Source organism: Mytilus edulis, chromosome 13 (assembly GCF_963676685.1).
Source record: "Mytilus edulis chromosome 13, xbMytEdul2.2, whole genome shotgun sequence".
Lineage (NCBI taxonomy): Eukaryota > Metazoa > Mollusca > Bivalvia > Mytilida > Mytilidae > Mytilus > Mytilus edulis.
This window is the reverse complement of record NC_092356.1, coordinates 37954620-37977689: the sequence shown is the minus strand read 5'-3', so window position 1 is coordinate 37977689 and position 23070 is coordinate 37954620. Positions and strand designations below refer to the sequence as shown.

Below are 23070 nucleotides of genomic sequence, written 5' to 3'. Positions count from 1 at the left end.
TCACTGTATTGGATACCTAAACTACATAAGTGTCCTTACAAACAACGGTATATTGCTGGGTTTTCCAAGTGCTCCACGAAACCTCTTTCTAAATTATTTACATCTATTTTATCAGCAATCAAAGACGGGCTTCAAAGTTATTGTGAAACTGCCTATTCTAGAGGTGGCGTGAATCAGATGTGAATACTTAAAAATTCCAAAGATCTTTTAGAGTACATACAATCTAACTCTCTTTCATCTTGTAACAGTATTAAAACATTTGACTTTTCTACTCTTTACACAAGTATTCCACATTCCAAACTAAAAGACAAATTGAAAGAGTTGGTATTACTTTGCTTCATAAAAAAGAATGGCCAACGTAAATACAAGTAGATACAAGTCTTAGGGAGGGATAAATCATACTTTGTAAAGAATCACTCTGATTCAAACAAAAAATTCTCTGAAACCGATATTATCAAGATGTTTGATTTCTTGATTGACAAAATATTTGTAACGTTCGGAGGACGTGTTTTTCAACAGACTGTCAGCATCCCAATGGGAACAAACTGTGCTATTCTACTTGCCGACTTGTTTCTTTATTATTATGAGGCTGACTTCATGCAGGAACTTCTTAGGAAGAAAGATTAGTTAGCAATATCCTTTAACTCTACTTTCCGCTATATAGATGACGTTCTTTCACTAAACAATTCAAATTTTGGTGACTATGTGGAACGCATCTATCCCATCGAATTGGAGATAAAGGATACTACAGATACAGTTAAGTCGGCTTCATATCTTGACTTACATCTAGAAATTGACAATGAGGGTCGGTTGAAAACAAAACTTTACGACACAAGAGATGATTTCAGCTTTCCAATTGTGAACTTTCCATTTCTAAGTAGCAACATTCCAGCAGCACCTGCATATGGGGTATATATCTCCCAATTGATACGATATTCCCGTGCTTGCATTTCCTATCATGATTTTCTTGATAGAGGGTTACTGCTCACAAAGAAGCTATTAAACCAAGAGTTCCAAATGGTGAAGTTGAAATCATCTCTTCGTAAATTTTACGGACGCCATCACGAGTTGGTTGACCGTTATGGAATAACCGTTTCACAAATGATATCGGATATGTTCCTTACGTCGTAACTACCATCCCCTTCCCTTTCATGAATGTGACCTACCGAATTAGACTATTTACCGGATTTGTAATCGCATAAGCAACACGACGGGTGTCACATGTGGAGCAGGATCTGCTTACCCTTCCGGAGCACCTGAGATCACCCCTAGTTTTTGGTGGGGTTCGTGTTGTTTATTCTTTAGTTTTCTATGTTGTGTCATGTGTACTATTGTTTTTCTGTTTGTCTTTTTCATTTTTAGCCATGGCGTTGTCAGTTTGTTTTAGATTTATGAGTTTGACTGTCCCTTTGGTATCTTTCGTCCCTCTTTTTTTTTAACCTATCAAACCTAAAAAAAAAGTTTAAAATCAGAAAAAAAACTGAACTACGGAAAGTCCCTCATCAAATGTCAAAATCAAAAGCACAATACATCAAACGAATGGATAACAACTGTTATATTCCTGACTTGGTTCTTATGTAGAAAAAATCTAGTTTTTAGCTAAAAGAATGTGCCTAATGGAATGCTATTAGAATTCGCCTAGTTTATCGTTATAAAAATGTGCAGATTGCAATGCTATAAGAATGTGCCTAGTGCAATGATATAAGAATGTGCCAAGTGGAGTGTTATAAGAATGTGCCTAGTGCAATACTATGAGAATGACCCTAGTTACTTGTTATAAGAATGTGCTTAGTGATATGCTATAAGAATTATTCTGGTTTTTTGCTATAACAAAGTGCCTAGTGGAATGCTATTAGAATGTGCCTAGTGTATTGCTATAAAAATGTGCATAGTGCAATGCTTTATGAATTATCCTAGTTCCTTGCTATAAGAAAGATCATAATGCAATGCTATAAGAATGTGTCTAGTGCAATGATAGTCTGAACCTGGTTTTAAAAGCGTTTAATTTTATTGTGTCAAAATCTTGTTAAGATAAAACTTTAGAGATATTCGATAATACAAAACTCCCCACGAAGGATTTTAACACATTCCTGAGTTCAGGGTCATTTATCAAGCTTCGTTCACAAAAAAGCTATTTGTTTTGAAAAAAGGGGTTACGTGTTTCTTTAATATCCGATGGAGAAGAAATATTTTTTTTCAAATATGAAAGACCTATTTCCGAATTATCAAATCTTTATATTTAAGCAGTCTTAGTGTCGGCTAAATCAGGAAAACACTTTTAACGCACTTCATTTATTTTGCCGTGAACTTTTTTTCACAGAAGGGCCAATTTCCAAAAGTGCCGACAGAATAGAATTTACTATAAAAACAAAAAATAAAAATGCTTTTTTATCAATATCTCGATTTACATATATTATGATATGTGTGATAAATAGTTATTTTAACCCTCAAAAAGGATGAAAGTCCAATATGCGGAATTTAGGGTGTTGTTAGGAGGGAAAAACAGGGAATCACCCCAGAAGGACATTTCAAACCGAAAAAAAAATTATGTTTTTTGTGACTGTTGTAATTTATACTATTTTTTTCCCTCAAAAATGAAATTGGTTTGGTGTGTCCTTATTAAATAAAAATCAACTTTTTTTATGAAAAAATTGTAACATCGCTAAATTGTACTGATATAGCCCCAAATGATGCGTGTGTAATATACACATAACTTAAAATGAGGCCATTGTATACAAGTTTCAAAACAACAAAAACATTTTTTCGAAACTTTTTTTGAACATGGTATAATATGTAAAAAATGCAGTCAACAGCAATTTTGTCGCAAATTCACTAACTGTGTAGTTACTAGTACTGACATTTTTACCACCGTCCGTGCACCGGTACCTAAGTCATCAGAAAATAAAACAACACCACAGAACAAATCAATTAAACTACAAATCGTGATTGTAGGAAAAGCATCAAGAAGCTGTTGCAGCTGTATCACCACGAAGGGCCGATTTGTTAAAATGCCAGAAAAGGCCATATAACATGTGTTAGTAATACAAGGTGGTCTATGACCAACTGATTTAAGATGTTCTCCGGTTAAAATATATATTATCTTATCTTATCATATAGACAATAAAACCTTAAAAGACCAGGACAAATACAGATATACATATATTCAAAATGAGAAAAACAGCATCCCATTTGAATTTGTTCGATATTATTTGGCTTGTTGACAAGTTACGTGGCATGGTACCTTATGCGCATAAAGGGTATTAACAATTAAACAAAATCAATATAAAAATACAATTGTCTTGGCTTTTTTTTTGTAGGAATACCTGTTCAAGGTATAAAAATAAATAATGTGACGTATGTTCATGTACTATAATAAGCATCTATCTGGCTATTTAAAACATGATTTACCTATCTTATTGAATGAAAAGAATTCACGGCAAAATGGCTCTACCTCTTTACAATTGATACAATTAATCTCAAAATGATTGAATTTGTGCGGGTTTTTTTTTTCTTTGAAATTGGCTTCGTCCTGCGAATTCGGGGAGCATTTACATTTATCTGTCCTACAAAAGAGGGGCGAAAGATACCTGAGAGACTGTCTGACTCATAGATCGAAAATAAACTGACAACGCCATGGCTAAAAATAAAAAAACAAACAGACAAATAAAAGTATACAAGACACAACATAGAAAACTAAAGACTAAGCAACACGAACCCCACCAAAATATGGGGTTGTCAGGTGCTCCGGAAGGATAAACAGATCCTGCTCCATATCCGTCACCCGTCGTTTTGCTCATGTTATTACAAACCCGGTAAATAGTCTAATTTGGAAGGTCACTTTCGTAGGGAAAAGTGAAGTGGATTATAGTTACGACATAAGAAACATATCCGATATCATCTGTGAAACAGTTATTCCATAACGGTCAACCAACTCTGGTTGTATTGTTTTGTTTTCGTAAACATTGTCTCATAACGGTATGCTAGCGTGAGCGCATGCACGAATTTGGGTTTGAAAAGAAGTATCGTACACCCTCCAACATTTTGGAAAATTAAACTGTATTCAATTATCCAAATTGCAAACATCTAATGCTAGTATTTGAAATATTTAACAGGTATTGGCAGTTTCGTTTTTCATCTATAGTATAACATAATGCCATAACTGAGGTAACTGAAAAAGCATTGTTATTAACATAAACAAAAATATTTGTACCAATAAATGTAATAAGGAAAATGAATAAAAAGTCTGTGATATTGCATAGTAAAATACTTATGTGCAAGTTTGTTAGTTATATGATAACTATAAGATTGGATATTATTGATAATCGATTAATTCTTTTCACAACAGCAAGGATATAAGTATTGGTTTCTTACTTATATGTTCTATAAGCAATTGTTGGAGAAAAACAATCTTCAAAATGTTTCTCTCATATTTATTTTATTCATCAATTTATTTATTTTTTTAACATTTCAACAGGAAATCTTTTTTCTTTCTTAATTGAATGTTTATCAACAGCCCAGGAGTCAGCATTTCGGTGTTGACATGAATATCAATTATATGGTCATTTCTATAAATTTACTGTTTGCAAAAGTATGAATTATTCGAAATACTAAGGATTTTCTTATCCCAGGCATAGATAACCTTAGCCATATTTGGCATAACTTTTTGGAATTTTTGGTCATCAATGCTCTTCAACTTTGTATTCGTTTGGCTTTTTAACTGTATTGATTTGAGCATCACTGGTGAGTCTTATGTAGACGACGTGTGTAACTAAAAGCCTGGTCTATGCACTAAACTCTCTTTGATTCAAGAGAAAAACGTCTTCCATTAATGTCCGTGTACATTCAGGCTAAGTATTGAACCAATTGTTGCAAATGATAACATCATTAACATGATCCATTTTTTATATGAAATACACTTTACGTTTCAAAAGGTTTCCCCACATTTTTTGTTCTCAAATCGTGCATATACATAAAATAGTAGTACTACCCTGAGAGGACTGTAATAAAAAAAACATGAGTTTGACATTCAAATGCAAAATAAGAAGATTTCCATATGAAACTATTTGTTTTGTCGAAATACACATCTGGTGCAGTGAAATGTGAACCGTTTTTATCATTAACCGAGAAATCTCAAGATTAATTAACCAATAAGTTTTGATTAAGTTGACAGTTTACCAGATAAGAAGTGTGTTTTAATAATGTAGCCCATCTGAGTAAACTAATTCGATGACAGATAATTAGTGACTTGGATTTGGAAACAGTTGTCCAAACAAGCTAATGTAAAATTGTTCCCATTTTCATCTTAAGTACCACTAAAGTTAAACAAGTCATGTATTATTGTGTTGCTACCTCTTGCTGTCTTTTATCGGAATTACTAGGTTAATTGGTCAGTTCGTATTTTACCTGTTTTGAACGTTATTGAATCCATTTTGACCAAGTAAGCGGACAATAACAAAGCGACACCTATGTGTTAAAAATACAAAAGGTTCGCAGAAAGAAGATGGAATCTATTCTTACCAAGGTATGTATAAAATAAATAATTCATAAATTAATATTTTGGCAATATTCAATTCAAGTATACTCGTAAACTGTATAAAGACTTTGCTTCGTATCATTCCAACCACTTATATTTTGGGTTTTTTATTGTTTTATTTCTGTTCTGTTTTGTTTTATCTTTTTTCGGGAATACTATTCCTTTTCAGGGGGTGGTGTTTGATAGGTTTGAACGAGTTTGTGTATATCGGCGCAGGTTATATTTTATTTTGCATTCAGGGTATTGAACAGATATTTTAAATAGTTTACTATTTGTTTTATTAGGACGAATCAGATGCTGATAACACAGTAGAAAATGAAATATCAGAAATTATTGCTCAGCGGATGCCATCTGTAGTCTACATTGCCATTCTAATTGCAATCGGAGTGTTTGGAAATGCAAATGTCTTGTTTATCTTCACGAAATTTTTCAGACAGTCAACGTACCGGGTCTTCGTAAGAACACTGGCATGCGTGGACTTGTTGGTTTGTGTGACGCATATGCCGTTAGAAATTTTGTATTTATTGAAGCCATTTGGATTTTATTCTGAAGGTGTATGTAAAACATATCGATATTTTGTTTACTTTCTTAATTACTTGTCTATTCTTTTACTTGTAATAATAGCAGTAGAACGTTACATACGGATCTGTACGTCCTTGTCAGGATGGCGGATGTCAACCAAAATTTCAAACATTTGTTCACTAATTGCAACAGCGATTGCATTAGTGTTAGCCATTCCAGGGGTTTTTACAAATGGCAATCATATTGTTAATATAGGTAATCATACTTTGGTGGCTTGTGAGATGGACGATGAAAACTATGAGACAGGACTTGTTATCATTTATTTTGCTGCTGTTGGAATAGCCTACATGGTTTCAACTTTTGTTCTTGTTTTCGCTTATACGTCAATTGTCCGAACAATTCGAAACCGGCAAAAGAACTGTGTTTTGGAACAACCAACGATATCGTCTTTAGCAAACAATCTTACCCGAATGTCGGAATCCACGAATGAACTTCATTTACATGTTCATCAGAATAATCCAGAAAGTCAGATACATTTGGAAAGAACTACAAGGACGTTGATAATTATCACAGCCATCTTTGTTATTGTGCATGCACCATACTTTTGCTTATGTATAACAGTCAGTTTAGATACAAGTATCAAAGACAATTTGGAGGGAGTGAAATTGGCAATGTATGAAATTGGTCTAAGACTTTATCTTATAAACAACGTTGTTAATCCAATGGTTTACGGGTTTACAGACTTCCGGTTCCAACGAGCTTGTCGTTCCCTTTACCGTAAAGGTCAGTGTAAAAGACAAATTGGACATGGTCACTAAAGTGGTGGTGTTTAATAAATAGTCAGAGATAACTTGAAATTACATTTATATTCGATTGTTATGTTGTTATATTACTATGTTATTTATATATAGCATGCCTTTTACGAATTAACTATTTAATTTACTTAATGAGTAAGGCGTGGCTATATATGATATGTAATATTAATGAGCTTTGACACATGGGGTGGTGGGATGGGAGATGAAAAATTGTATTCCATGTTTATCATTATTTAATCTTGGAAGGAGGCAGAGTCAGACTGTCCATAACAACTTCTGAGATGGAAATTAGAGCACTGGTTTAAGCCTTCCCATTCTTTGTTATTCCAACGAGATGCGGTTAACGGCGGGATGAGAGAGTGCAATATCTGAACACACTCCTCTAAAAATAACCTACAATAACGCACTTGAAGATCAAAAGAAAATTTACCATTCACGTTACAAGTTTCAATTGTCGTTACCACAAACCCGTCCTCTTTTTTTCTATCAAAGTGACATACCGAAAAGACTTATCAACACATTTACATGAGAAACATGATGGGTGCCCGGGATCTGTTAAAACTTCCAGTGCACCTGAGATCGTCCAATTTTTGGTAGAATTCGTGTTGCTCAGTTTTTTCTCTTTTAAGTTGTTTTGTGTATACTGCTTTTTGTCTTTTAGGAAGTTTTTTTTTGCAATGACGTTGTCAGTTGGTTTTTTTTTTCACTTATGAGTTTAAATGACTTTGGTACGTTTCGCCTCTTGTTTTCACACGTGATATATAATGTTCTGGACCCATTTGCTTTCGTTTAACGGTCAGATAGAACTGAATCTAAATTTGTGTACATACAAATTAGTAGGCTAGAAACAGTAAAAAAATCATGGGTAAAAACATTATACAAATAATTGTAATGGGACTTTTATACAAAAAAAGTCATAGAGCTGTACATTTTTATAATTTTATTTCAAATGCGTTTTAATACAAAATATAAAAATATATCAAGGACAATATTACTGTACATACAATTTGAATAAATAAATATTGATTTGAAATTGATTTCTTTTTAATAACTGATATTTGCTAGAGAAATACTTACAATGATAATAGTTTTTTTTTAATTGCTGCAATGAAGTGAAACCTTATTTTAAACATTAAACACAAGACAGCACCATGGTTTTGAAAGCATTCTTTGAACTTAAAATGTTCTCTTGATCTATATACAATTTACAATGTATGTTAATTGGAGATATAATGGCAGAACTCGTATAAATTATTTGAAATCCATGAAATGTCTATGATATAAAGTTATTGATATCGATGTTTGAAAGCTGCCATTTAATGTTTCCTTCTGATCTGTCTTTATGACGTCATTAACTTTATTTGGATGATATTGTAGAAACCTGAAATGGAATAGAGAGATGCATAAATCAATAAAACATAACTCTGGAATGCTGTTTACTATTGAATGCTTCCATTAAATTGTCTGGGATGATATATTTAGTTTTAAAATATCGATTGAATTAGGAAATAATAATTAAACGAAAGAAAATTCTAATATAACATATGTAATAGAAATACACTTTGCTTATGATATTTTGCAATAATGATAAATCCATCATTTCATCGTAAAAAATATCGATTTGTGATCTTTCTTTTGATTTTAGTACTTCTGCTGTGCTGCATCAAAATCACTTTCGGCCTGTTTGTGGGACTTGCTTGTGATTACCCAGCTTTCTTTCCGTTTAAAACGTTTGTACACAATGGTTTCCTACTTTTGGTGTTTCAGAATATTAATTTCCATCCTGTGTTTTAAAGGTTATTTATTTTAAAATCTTATTATAGTCCATGATATTTAAAAATCCTCCAGTACCCTAACCCCAAGAAGATTATATAAGGAATACCAATTTTATTTATTCTGCAAACAAGCGTATTTGTGTTTGTCTCGATTTGGTACTTTAAGCCCTTTTAAGCTGAGTTTTATTTGTTGTTATGTTACCCTGTCTCATGTTAGGGGAGTGTTGGCGGGCACACAAACATGTTCAAGCCTGCACATTTTATATGTGCATGTCCAAAGTCAGGAGACTGTAACTCAATATTTATCGTCTGTTGCTGTATATTATATTCGTTTTTCATTTATTGTTTTGTACATGATAAATGAGGCCGTTAGTTTTCGTTTAAATTGTGTGAATTGTTTCAAATTTGTCCTATCGGACATCGAATTTGCTCATTGTTGAATGCCGTATGGTGACCCGTAATTACTGACGTCCACTTATAATTGGTCACTGGTTGAGATGTATATCATTGGCAACTCTACAGCTTCTTATTTTCATATATAATATATTTATAAATATAGTATACTGTTTAATACATAAATTTTACATTGACACACGAAATCTTCAATCTGCAATCTTGAGTATTTATTAGTGTTGTCAACGGTTAACCGGTTAACCGGTTAACCGTTCGAACGACCGAATACCAAAAACGCTAACCGGTTAACCGGACTTTTTTTTCAATTTTAATAGATTTGATATAAATTTGTATTGACATTATTAAATAGTTGTGTTTTCTTTAAAAATTGTCGTGGGGGTAATTAATTTGACGGATCAATTGTCCAGTATATTGATTGGTATTGTTAATCCAAAAATATAAAATTGATTAGAACTTCTCTCAGCTCGGGGCAAGATCTTAAGGAAACATAATTAGTTTCAAATTTTTTTAACAGTAATTTTTAATCAGCAATACGATTAAATTTTACGATTTACTTCATTATTTCATTTTTGATCTTATATTATGTAGACCTACATCTGAATGTGCAATTTCCGTCGTGCAAGTGTTTGTCATACTTTAGACTAAATGCTAACTCAAAAACTATAAAAAGCAAACCAACGGGAATGTAATCAATGTATACTTGATGTTACACCCCAGTTCTATTGTTATACTACATAGTTTCTATTTTTGAAACACGTGTAAATTGAATAGATCTATTGTTACGAATAACAATGGATTTTTACAATTGTCTGTAACAAGCGGGGTTTCTGGAAACCCCTGCTTCTACATTCCGCAAACAAAGGCCATTGTTATTCATAACAATAGAAATTGATTATTCTTTAAATAGCATGAGCATAAGAAATTACTAATATTGTTCACTACAAATTATTTCAAGATATTAAAAAAAAAACACATTTTCGGAAATTCCAATACCGCAAAAAAAAAATTAAGCATCTATTTTCAATACAAAAAAATCCTTAATTACTCCTTTGCTGAAAGTAATATTTTTTTTTATCCCAGTCATATGTTTCTATTTAGAAAAAAGGGGGATTCTAACTCTCGGACCCCAACCCGTTCATTATCCAGTGGTCGACTTGGGGTAGGGGTTCTGCGGGTTGGACCCGATTTAAAAGATCAATGTATTTGACTGATTGGAACCTCATCCCCTTTCTGGTGAGTTTGGACCCCAGCTAGATCAGCCCCTCTCCCCAAAAGAGAGAGTTTCGAAATATCAAAGCTGTATCTTTGTATGCTGAGCGTGTCTGCAGGTAGTCGGGTTTCTATTGCAGACACACTTATCTCCTTGCAGGTCCGAATATGAATGTAACTGTTTAATTATTCTCGAGAGGAGGGGGGCTTTTTTTTCTATCAAATCGTAAGATAAAAAAAAATTACTTATGATTACCTTTATAAAACTGGTACAGGTAAGTAATTTGGGTTATAATATTGCCTTTATCTTTAGTCTCTTCTACCAAATCCAACCCGTGCCAAAAAATATCGTCCGTTTCATACCCTTCCATATTGACAACTGTTTACAAGGAGCATGACGTTTTGTTTTGTTTGTAATGTGAATACACGATACAGTCAACCTTGACCTGCTGATCCATATTAACCCAAGAATTTAATTGGAATATGCAAAACAACCTTGACATTGGAAAAAATATACTCACTTGTAAAAGTTTGAACGAAGATAACCAAAAAAGGTTACTATTGGGGTTTCATGTAATAAAGCAAAAATCTTATAAATCATGGTTTGATATTGTCAATAAAATATATGCTATCGTTTTTTTTTTATTTAATAATCAATATTAACAATATAGAGCTTAGAATGGAGTGTAACTTAGTTATACACCTCGGGCTACGGCCCAGCCTCCAGCTGACGGGGTTTCTTATCCAGACACACCTTTCCCTCGGTGTATAACTAATACGTACGAATATCAGAATTAATCAATTTTAGTTGATACACCTCACATTATTTTTGGAGACAACAAGACAAAATGGATGAATCAATTTGAAGTTAGTACAAACGCCATAGTTAAAACCGTGTATTTGATTATCAACAGTCAAACTCCGCCAAGAATCTTCACAAACAAGCCTTATAAAACCAAAGGCCAAACTTAAAAAAAAAAAAAAACGTAAATGTATGACTTGCATGGAATGTAGTCACATTGACACTCATACCACATCGTCTTATATCTATGTGTAGGGTACTAACTATTGATAAGGCCTTCAAACATTAACTTTAAGTACAGGTTAACCGGTTAGTCGGTCGAACGATTATACGAGTAACCGGTTAGACAAAAGTGTACGATTTGACAACACTAGTATTTATATATTTCCAATTATAGATTAGGAGTTTATATGACCTTCTTAGATAGACAAACGCTATTCATTGAGTCACCATATTCATTTTAAGTACTACCTTGTATATGACTCTTAAAAGGTCATTGGGTACGCAACACTGATAAACTCTCCTTGTATCTCTTAAAGTAGTTATTAAAATGATTTACATCCCATATATAGACTGGAAGGACACTGTCACTTCTTCATTTCTGTTTATTTACATCTTATAGCGTGAACTGATCACAGGCAAATTGAGTCATCTGTTTTGGTTTTCGAGGGGTGTTTTTTTGTGATAATTGACTATTGGGATACATTCTGTTCCAAATAGTATTAGCAATTGATTTGCTGTCAATTATCAGTTTTATTATAATATGAAATAAAGAAAAAAATATATATTTTTATAATATAAATTGTCTTTTTTTTAACTTGGGTTAATCATTTTTTTGTTGAATAATAATCAGCTCTATTTTTTATAGGACACGCATAAAACATTTTGCTCTGAAAACTAAATATTTCTAAATTATATACTTTGATTCTGAAGTCATTGATGCAAGTTTTGAAATTCCTGTTATTTCTAACAAGAATGTGTCCCCAGTACACGGATGCCCCACTCGCACTATCATTTTCTATGTTCAGTGGACCGTGAAATTGGGGTCAGAACTCTAATTTGACATTAAAATTAGAAAGATCATATAATAAGGAACATATATACTAAGTTTCAAGTTGATTGGACTTCAACTTCATCAAAAACTACCTCGACCAAAAACTTTAACCTGAAGCGGGACGAACGAACGGACGGACGGACGGACGGACGAACGAAAGAACGAACGAACGAACGGAGCCACAGACCAGAAAACATAATGCCCCTCTACTATCGTAGGTGGGGCATAATAACGATAAAAAGAGATGCTGGTATATGCCTGGATATAGTACATTTGCGAACATTTGGTGATTAACTGTCATCACATTTGCGCGCGAGAGGGAAAACATTTACGCGACTTAAACCCGCAGATCGGCCTATTATGTATTAATCTTGTTTATTATATGCAACTTACCGTTAATTCGTATAATATATTTTATACTGAACGAATATCAACTTAATTTGTTGGTGTAATTTGGACAACAAGTACCGTTCATAATAGAACCAGACCATTGCTAACAAAAGAAAGAGAAGAAGTCGTTCAAGGACTTCCAGAGTTATGTCTGGGTAAAATTATATATAACGCCATCTTACGAATACCATTGGCAAGGACGTATCAGTTAGTAAATCGAAAGATAAGCATACAGACTATGACAATAGACAGTTGAATAAAATTTCAAGTCGGTCTTCGGTGGCCGAATGGTCTAAGTAGTTACTACTGTTATTACTAGCCAGTCAACATTTAAAGTTGTGAGTTCGAACCCTGCTCGTGCAGGTGCACTCGACGTCAATCTTAATTAACTTGGATTGCCAGTTTTCCTATTGAAGGTCGGTGGTTGTCTCTGTGCACTCTGGCCTCCTTCACCAATAAAAAACTGGTCGTCACGAAAAAGCCCTAAAGCGATGCTTTAAAGTGGCATTAAAACTCAGAAAATCACATGAGAATACCGGTATGTCAAATTCTCAATCGTGTCAAATCAAACAGGAACAGAAAATCACATGAGAATACCGGTATGTCAAGTTCTCAATCGTGTCAAATCAAACAGGAACAGAAAATCACATGAGAATACCGGTATGTCAAGTTCTCAATGGTGTCAAATCAAACAGGAATTGATTGAATAAAAATGGAAACCAAATTTTTAAAATAACCCCCTAAAAAGATCTTGCCTATAGCTACCTCGATTTTTAAGACCACTTAATAAACAGTAAATAGCTTTCAATTTAACCCTTTCATCATATCTATATTTAAGCTTACCAACTGTCTCTATCATTGTAAAATCAGGAAAACAGCTAGTATTGAGATGATAAATCCGGGTCCAGCTTCTACAAGATAACAAAACTTTTTAATAAACTATAAATGATACATCTTTACAAAAAGATCAAATCGGTCTTTTTATAAACTAAAATGGGTTATATAGGATACACTTTTACATAAAGATAGTATCGTTCATTTTGTAAATTAATACGGGAAAACCCTGTCAAAACAATAGGAAGGAAGTATTTTATGTATTAGGCATACAACAATAATATGATGTGTAAAAAAATAATTGCTTTCAACTACATGTATATACATGTATGACAATTGAAATATTGTCGTTACAGTTAAAAAGCGTTTAACTGTCCATAGAAAACCGATATTTTTTGTCACGGAACATACATGGTTTTATCTCCTCCGAACGTTACTGTTAAACGTATCAATTTATTAAGACTAACGAGTAATGTACTATTTCCTATTCCTTCATGTAACACGTAAGAACAAACGTGTATTCGGTTGATATATAACAACAAAAATGGAACTCTGTTAGTAATACAGAAAGGAAAAAGGATCAATACAACATGTTTTAACTGTTTACATGTTTTTACGGTCTATAGCATATTTATACGAACTACAGAACAAAAGGTGAACTCGTTTTTGGCGTTTTGAAAAAAAGTTTGCGAAAAAATGAGTGTATTGACATATTTGGCGCCCAGTAGTTTCTACAAGGGATGCTGTACACCTAATTTGCCGTGGTGTATTATTTTTGAATGATGCGGAAGCGTATTAGAACCACACAATTGCTTTTAGATTTGTTCCTATTTTGCGTTAACGCAAAGGTTTGTATTATTTAACAAAGGTTTGCGCTATAACGCCAACATAAGAAGAAATATTAAAAAAACAATGTGTGGTCCTAATAAGCTTCAAAATAGTAATGCAATAAATTAACTTTTAAATAATTCAAGATTCTTGGTTCATTATTAAACTATTTAATTTGAACAGCGCTATCAGTGTTACTTATAAAAATACTTACTCGTATATGGTGCAGAGCCTAAAAAAACAATGAAAACAATATTTTAATTTGATATGAAAGATGGCCTTTTAGCTCTTTGACAAGTACAAGATAGTTTTTATACACTATTTCATTGCATACATATAAGATCACAATACGAAAAATACGTGGAATAAACAAATCTAACTGTTTAAAACAAGTTGATAACAGAAAAACGAGCGAATAATCATAGCACCTTGGCCCATCTTATGTGTTAAGATTCTTCAACAATGACAAAGATGTGAATTTCTAAGAAGTTTAATCTGCATGATTTACCATAAAAAGTTTGGAAGGTTGTCACTTCAGGGTGTTCTAGATCATCTCCGGTTTTAGTGGGGTTTGTGTTGCTCAGTTTTTAGTATTTTATGTTGTGTTTTGTTTAACTGATTATGTTTTGGTCTTACTAAGTTGCAATAGCCGTGTCATTTTATTTTCATCTTATGAGATAGTTATTGTTTCTTTTTTAAATCTCTTTTGTAGAGACTGTGTTTAAGTAACTTATCGTATACTTTCTATCCTAAAATACTTTTAAGTATAAAATTCGATTTTTAAGACGTTTGCAAATAATAACAAATTGGCGCCAAAAAAACGCACACTTTCAATTATCAGACTTTTAAACTATTTAAACTTACTTGTTCCAGTATATTGACAAATATGTCCGATATCCCAGAAAACTCTAGCACAATCATCTGCAATCCATTTAGAATCTTCTGTTAAATCTAACCTTGCACATCCTTTTTGACCAGTTTGAACAGGCGAAAGAGAATTTGAATCAAAATTTAAGAATTCTGCTGATTCACCTACAATAAAAACAATTCAAAATTACCTATCATACAATACTGATATCATCACAAAAGTTATCCAGATTATATATTTTATTATTATTACATGTGTGGACACAGATCAGTATGGATAGTATGTTTGAATGTTTGACAGCTTTTTCTGACAAAGAGCCTTCCCTGGGTTTTTTCCACAGGGTTCTACATAAAAGGTGATGCACAATGACAGCCAACCTGAGCTAAACACTAAATATTAGCAGTGTTTTTAATTTCATATCTAGTTTTAATGTTCAAGACTGTCATGTAGGAGAATCTAATTGCATTGATTTCCGAAAAATCATGAAAAAATAAAATCCACATTTTTGATTTTGGATATATTTTATTACTATTAAGAGCACTGGACTGATATGCATAAAACTACAATCGTAGTACTAAGTTATCGTAAAATATGTTTAGGGAAATACATCCGTTTGGAACAAATCTTAACTTAAGTAGTTTTGTGCATCCCGACCCTTATACAATGTACCTTATACATACCTAAAGAAGTTGTAGTATACGTTGAGTTTTCTCTTTTAATTCCTATCCAATAACTGGAGCTTTCTGCGATATCTGAAACTAGGTCTGCATGCTTGGAAAGTGCAATTTGAGTAGCATTGTCTCGTATAACAGCTAGAAAGCCTTCCTTCTGAGCACAGCTATTATTAGCTTGACTATAACTTAAGGCAGTGTTTGAAAAGAAATAGCAGTTTCCGTCGTAATTCAAAATTAATTCCTGTTCAGTCGTTAATCCCGCAGGGCAACCGTCTGAAAAAAATAAGAATATTGTTTTAAATAAGCGCTAATCAAATTAGCAAATACATAAGAAATACATTTTCTCGTGCACTTTCAGCATACATTTGTACTTACTCAAACGGTGTCATTTTCTCTTATTTTTTTCTTTGAACTTGACTCATAAATTAAGGGAGACAGTTCACAAAATAAATTATTTTGATTCGATGACTATATATGAACAGTATGAATAAGGCCTATTGATAAATATCCGGGAAAAGGAAAAAAAAGGTGTGTCAATGATTTTATTAATATTTTCAGAACTTGTGAATTAAAGTGGGCTTCAAATACAAGTTATGACCATAGCGAGTACAACTTCTGATCCTAGCGAATACTAGTTCTGAACATATCGAGTACAAGTTCTTATCATAGAGGGTTCAAATTTTGACCATAGTAAAAACAAGTTATAAACATAGATAAACAAGTTATCACCTTTCCACGTACAAGTAATGACCATAACGGGTACCAGTTATTACCGTAGCGAGTACATATGACGACCATAGCGAGTACATGTTATGATCATAGGGAAAACAAATAGCGAGTATATGTATTACCGTAGTGAGTATAAGTTATGACCATAGCCAGTAACAGTGCGAATCCAAGCTATAGCTACAGCGAGTACATGTTATGATCATAGGGAAAACAAATAGCGAGTATATGTATTACCGTAGTGAGTATAAGTTATGACCATGGCCAGTAAAAGTGCGAATCCAAGCTATAGCTACAGCGAGTACATGTTATGATCATAGGGAAAACAAATAGCGAGTATATGTATTACCGTAGTGAGTATAAGTTATGACCATGGCCAGTAAAAGTGCGAATCCAAGCTATAGCTACAGCGAGTACATGTTATGATCATAGGGAAAACAAATAGCGAGTATATGTATTACCGTAGTGAGTATAAGTTATGACCATAGCCAGTAACAGTGCGAATCCAAGCTATAGCTACAGCGAGTACATGTTATGATCATAGGGAAAACAAATAGCGAGTATATGTATTACCGTAGTGAGTATAAGTTATGACCATAGCCAGTAACAGTGCGAATCCAAGCTATAGCTACAGCGAGTACAGGTTATGACTATAGCGAAAACAAATAGCGAGTATATGTATTACCGTAGTATATACGTTATGACCATAGCCAGTAACAGTGCGAATCCAAGCTATGGCTATAGCGAGTATATGTATTACCGTAGTGAGTATAAGTTCTGACCATAGCCAGTAACAGTGCGAATCCAAGCTATGACTATAGCGAGTTTATGTAATGACTATAGCGAGAGAAAAAAAAGAGGGACGAAAGATACCAGAGGGGATAGTCAAACTCATAGATTGAAAATAAACTGACAACACCATAGTTAAAAATAAAAACACAAACAAAAGTTACGAATGTAGCGAGAACTAGTTATGACCATAGTGAGAACAAGGATGATAATTTATTAGTCATTACCTTTCGTACTTAATTAGCATAAATCGGAAGTCTTTTAAGATAGATTAAAACAAAACTAGAAGGAGATATTAAGAGATTAATACTTTGAACGTCCTTTGTGGTCATAAAACTTTGTAATCATTAAAAGGGCATTAGCTACAGTTATGAAAATTTAAAAGTAACATTGGTTGTTTTTGTTCAAACATAAATAAAGCAGAATTTGGATCCAACAATTCGCGAATAGTTGCCAGGTTTTTTTTTTAAAATAAAACCATAGCTGATATAGTATTGTGACTTACACTCATTTGGGTCCATAAATTTGAAACTTTTGACCCTTAGTTAGAGTTGGGTTGCTCATGTGCTTAGCATGTTCATTAATTAAAAAGAAAAGAATATCAAAATTGAAAAGTTTTACAATTAAAGAGAACACTCATATAACAAAGACCTGCTTTTATATTGGAGGCCACTCATATAACAAAGAACTGCTTTTATATTAGAGGCCACTCATATAACAAAGACCTGCTTTTATATTAGAGGCCACTCATATAACAAATAACTGCTTTTATATTAGAGGACACTCATATAACAAAGACCTGCTTTTATATTAGAGGCCACTCATATAACAAATAACTGCTTTTATATTAGAGGCCACTCATATAACAAAGAACTGCTTTTACATTAGAGGCCACTCATATAACAAAGAACTGCTTTCATATTAGAGACCCCTTATTGGGATGTCAATATGATCACTTTTTGTAATCAAGATAATCAAATAATCAAATAATCCAATACACATAACAAAAAACAGTCCTAAAAAATCAAATAAGAAAATCATCATGAACTATTTGGTCAAGAAATCACGTAATCAAAAACCCCACGGAGAGGCTCATACTATGTCAAAATATGACTATCGACATACTTTAAATTTTGACTTCTGTTATTTTAAAAGTGTCGTTTTGAAATACAAGAATTATATTATGTTAATCTTCTCCACTTTTTTGCCCCACCTACGATAGTAGAGGGGCATTATGTTTTCTGGTCTGTGCCTCCGTTCGTTCGTTCGTCTTTCCCGCTTCAGGTTAAAAAATTTAGTCAAGGTAGTTTTTTTATGGAATTTGAAGTTCGAACAACTTGAAACTTATTACATATGTTCCTTATGATATGATCTTTCTAATCTTAATGCCAAATAAGAGTTTTTATCCTAATTTCACGGTCCATTGAACATAGAAAATGATATTGCGATTGGGGCAAACGTGTACGATGGACACATTCTTGTTTTTATGATTAATAAACAAACTTTTTTTTCGGTCAGGAGACACTTTAAAATTAATATTAGTCAAGGTCAGAAGTACGATGAAAGTAATGATCAGTAATTTTCATCCCACTTAAAATTACAAATTATGTAATAAATTCAAGGTTAATTATTGTACTTTATTTATAAAAAAAAAAGGTGGGATGAAACAATCTTATCAACTTTAAAACAGGAATGTCTGTGCCTTTGTTGTCGTTATCGTGTCATCGACATACTTGACAAAATTGCCATTTTATATAAAAGGATAAAAGAAAGAAAAAAAATCTGATGTACCCGGATGATTGTTAAGCTCATACATCTACCAATATCATTCCGCGAAATACAGCGGCAGAATATAATATAGGTAGGAAACAGAGACATGACGTGCAGGTTACAAATGACATAATATCCAGCGACTGTAAGATAATATAAGACACATGTGCGTCCCTCCTCTAGGTATGAAAGTTGTTCGTGCATCGATTTAGGTACTTTGTAGTATTTCTTTAAAATGAACGTTTTTTGAAGCCGTCAGATAATTTTTGTCTTAGTTGACTAGGATTGTCAGTTTTCCTTTAGATGGTCGGTAGTATTATCCGGGCACTCCGTCTTCCTCTATACGTCATTTTAAACTCAATGTTTATATGTTCATGTTGTAAAGAGCAAATACTCCTTTCCGCAAACAAACAATGATTTTACATGTTTTATCAAACTTTATTTATTCGAGCTTGTTTTTAAGGGCACTTAAATCACAACATACAAATTATCATGCTACATAAGTTGTTTCAATTTTAATTTGTTCATATTTGTTACTAGAATCTCCGGGCAAGACAAAAGTTCCATTGTTTTTCAAGGTTAATTTAGTTCATCTGATTTCCTCTAAACGAAGGGAAAGGTGTTGTATATGCTATGTTCAATTGAAAAACTGATGTTTTAGTCTATTATTCTCTACTTTGTAAACCCTAAACTTGCCATCATGTATTATTTCTTCGTGTATTCAAATGTTTTTCTTTCCATGAGAGAAAAGAAAGTCGAGTTGTATTATTCTTTTATTATCGTACAAATAAAGTAGACAGCAACCTACGACAATCACTGAATAATATGCTCCTGACTTGATACAGGCATATAAAGAATATGACGGGTTGGTAAGTGTTTACGCGTTAAACGCTCGCCCTAAATGGGGCTGTGGTATTATAACTTATTGGTCCAATCCACTAGAAAAATCAGTACTTTAAAGTAAATCGAGCCATATTCGAACTCAAGATAATGTGGGTGTCTCCCGCCATCTTGGATTGTGTAATGGCAGAAAACAATCGGTCTAGATATTTAATGAAATATGCAAATATTAAAATGAGAATGACATTCGTTTGTAAGACATTAGTTAAAATGCCGAAATTTTTAAGTTGTATCCTATTTTTTCATCTTGATCTAACAAATAGGGAATATCTTTGTTTTTGTTTCATTTTATTCAACTTTGCCATATAAGAGGAGATAACTCAGATAATGTAACTTGTATAAAGGAAAGTGTTATAATACTTTTATAGTTGCATATCAGAATTCAATTAGAACTAATTTAGATAGACCAGCACAACCAAATCATATTAATAGATTGTAGCATGCACATTCTCTTTTATGATGGATCTAAATAAGTATGTAGAATGAAACTGCCTTTGTGTTCATCGCCTCACACCATTCCGAAACAAAACATTTGATGAATTTTACCTTTTTAGTGTTCTAGCAAGAAAACAAGTCCATTGACTATAATTTATCTTTTCAGTTTTTGAAGCACATGCATTTAAAGAGATGTATTCTCATATTTTATCTTAAAATTATAACATTTAGTTTCTTTTATCTCACAATATTGTCTTTTTATTTTAATGAATAAACTTGACAAAATCAGACAATTTTGTACAACCCGTAGTTTGAACAAAGCTCCATGACCCATAATTCTAATTAAAATTTTTTCAGTATAAATGACATTTTTTACCAAAAATTTAAAAAAAAAATGATTTTAATTTATACCCCTTTAAACATTTAAGCACATCATACTTACTTTGAGAAAATACTATCTGAACAGCAAGAAATAGTACATATCCTGATAAATATTTACTGGCGCAATGCATTTTACTTTCGTGTTGTTCGATCGTTGTATAGTGAATGATCCCCGTATTAAATAGTCACACTTACTATATGATAGGCCATGTCCGGATGTCTCATTATTTATTCATCATTTTCATGTGTTATAACGTCATTTGAAGTGGGAAGAGTTTATATACAAATATGTGAATTTGAACATATTGATAATCTGCACAAAGATTATAAAAAAGATTTGGTCAAGAAACACAAAGGGTGATGACCAGCTTATAGTCAACATGTTTGTTATTTTGAAGTAATTAATAACATTAATCGTGCTATGTTGTTAGAATATTTTTTTTAGCGAAACACTTATGTATCGTCAGAAATTGTATAACTAACTGACATAATTTATTTACCTCGACAAGGCGTATTGCTAGCAATAAAAGTAGTTGGTAAAAGCTGTTTCCATCAAATGAATAAAATACCCGAGGGTAACAATTGTAATAATTACAAATGTACGGAAGCCGTAAGGGGACACACAAAAAATTAGAAAATGTTTTTTTTCAATTCGAGATCACGATAAAACATTACCTTTTTACCGAGATCTCGATAAAAAATATATCGTTATCTCGATAAAACGAAATTGTTATATCGAGATCTTGGATTATTATATCGTTATCTCGATTTATTATACAAATGCACTCATGAAAAATTGTCCTGTAGATGGACATTATTACACAACTGTTGCTGTAAAAGGTGTCCACTTAGTGGACAATATTTCATGGCAATGAATATTATTTATACCAAAATTCTATATTTGAAGACAAAGTTCATTTGATTGCCAATCATGCTTCAACACCTATGTTTTGTAAGGGATTACTACTCTATAGAAAAGCCTCATAGCACATTGGCCCTCTTATGTGATTAGATTCTTCAACAATGACAAATATGTGAATTTCTAAGAATTTTAATCTGTTTACGCGCCAATCTGCATGATTTACCATTAGCAGTTTAGACACGTGAGTTTGTCACGTGTGGAGCTGGATCTGCTTACCCTTTAGGATCTGCTTAGATCTCCCACCCCACCCACCCCCGGTTTTTGGTGGGGTTCGTGTTGTTCAGTAATTAGTTTTGTTGTGTTGTGTTCTGTATACTGATTATGTGTTGGTCTTGTTACAATGGCGTTGTCACTTTATTTTCCTCTTTATGAGATTGAATGTCCTTTTGGTATTATTTTTTTATATTTTTTCTTGCTTCTATTTTATACAGGATATATTAGAGTAACTTATCAATTACACTCAATTAAAATATTTATTTCGTATAAAATTCGTTTTTGTTGAAAAAACGCAAACTTTAACATTAAAATACTTATTTTTTTTCAATTAGCAGACTTTGAACTATTTAAACTTACTTGTTCCGGTATATTGACAAATATGCCCGATATCCCAGGAAACTCTAGCACAATCATCAGCAATCCATTTAGAATCTTCTGTTAAATCTAACCTTGCACATCCTTTTTGACCAGTTTGAACAAGCGAAAGAGAATTTGAATCAAAATTTAAGAATTCTGTTGATTCACCTACAATAAACACAATTCAAAATTACCTATTCTGCGGGGGATGTCTTTCCATTTATCCAACTTTTTAAAATAAGGTATTCTCATTTGGCCATCTTTTATTTTTGTTAATTATTGGGTTGTTTGTTTAGTAATAATACATGAGGTGTCTTTCTAAAATTTGACAGTAAACTTGTTCCTGTATGTTTTTATATTATTTTAAAAATATATATAAAATAGGCGATGGTAAACTTGTTACATTTTATTTTTAGATAAAATTTAGTATATTTCAAATAATAAATAAATGTTTCATCATTTATACAGAAGAAACCCACAAATCAGTAATATTTTTATATTAACATTTATGAAAGTAAATATGACTGTTTTTATTGCTTTTTTAAATTGTAGGTGCAAGTTATAACATTACAACAATAAATGTTCATAGTTAAGCTCATGTTGTAGGTTTAATTCTATGAGTTCATTATCAAAACACTTAGACATAGATTTATATATGAAATCAAACTTTTTTTTATTTTTTAAGATTTATTTTAAACAAACTAAAATTAAAGTATAATAAGTTGTGGTATTCATCTTTAAATGATGACAGAAAAAAATATGTCATTTGGAAATAAACTTAGAACATACAGGCTGTTTAAGAGAAATATACATTTTGAAATATTTTAGGTAATAGGAATGTGGAAACTCTCTCATT

General features: G+C 32.4%; 1 protein-coding gene across 2 annotated transcripts in view; it reads right to left on the bottom strand.

The window, feature by feature from the left end:
* Positions 1–7795: 7795 nt before the first annotated feature.
* The window catches only part of LOC139501244 (macrophage mannose receptor 1-like), a 58951-nt gene continuing 43676 nt past the window's right edge, over positions 7796–23070 (bottom strand). For both annotated transcript variants that reach the window (XM_071290264.1, XM_071290265.1), the window contains exons 3-8: positions 22215–22382; positions 15725–15991; positions 15041–15208; positions 14391–14408; positions 13358–13425; positions 7796–8251 (exon numbers count right to left, since the gene is read on the bottom strand). In XM_071290264.1, coding sequence (XP_071146365.1) covers positions 13370–13425; positions 14391–14408; positions 15041–15208; positions 15725–15991; positions 22215–22382 — 677 coding nt within the window. In that variant the 3' untranslated portion in view covers positions 7796–8251; positions 13358–13369. The remainder of the gene's footprint in view (positions 8252–13357; positions 13426–14390; positions 14409–15040; positions 15209–15724; positions 15992–22214; positions 22383–23070) is intronic.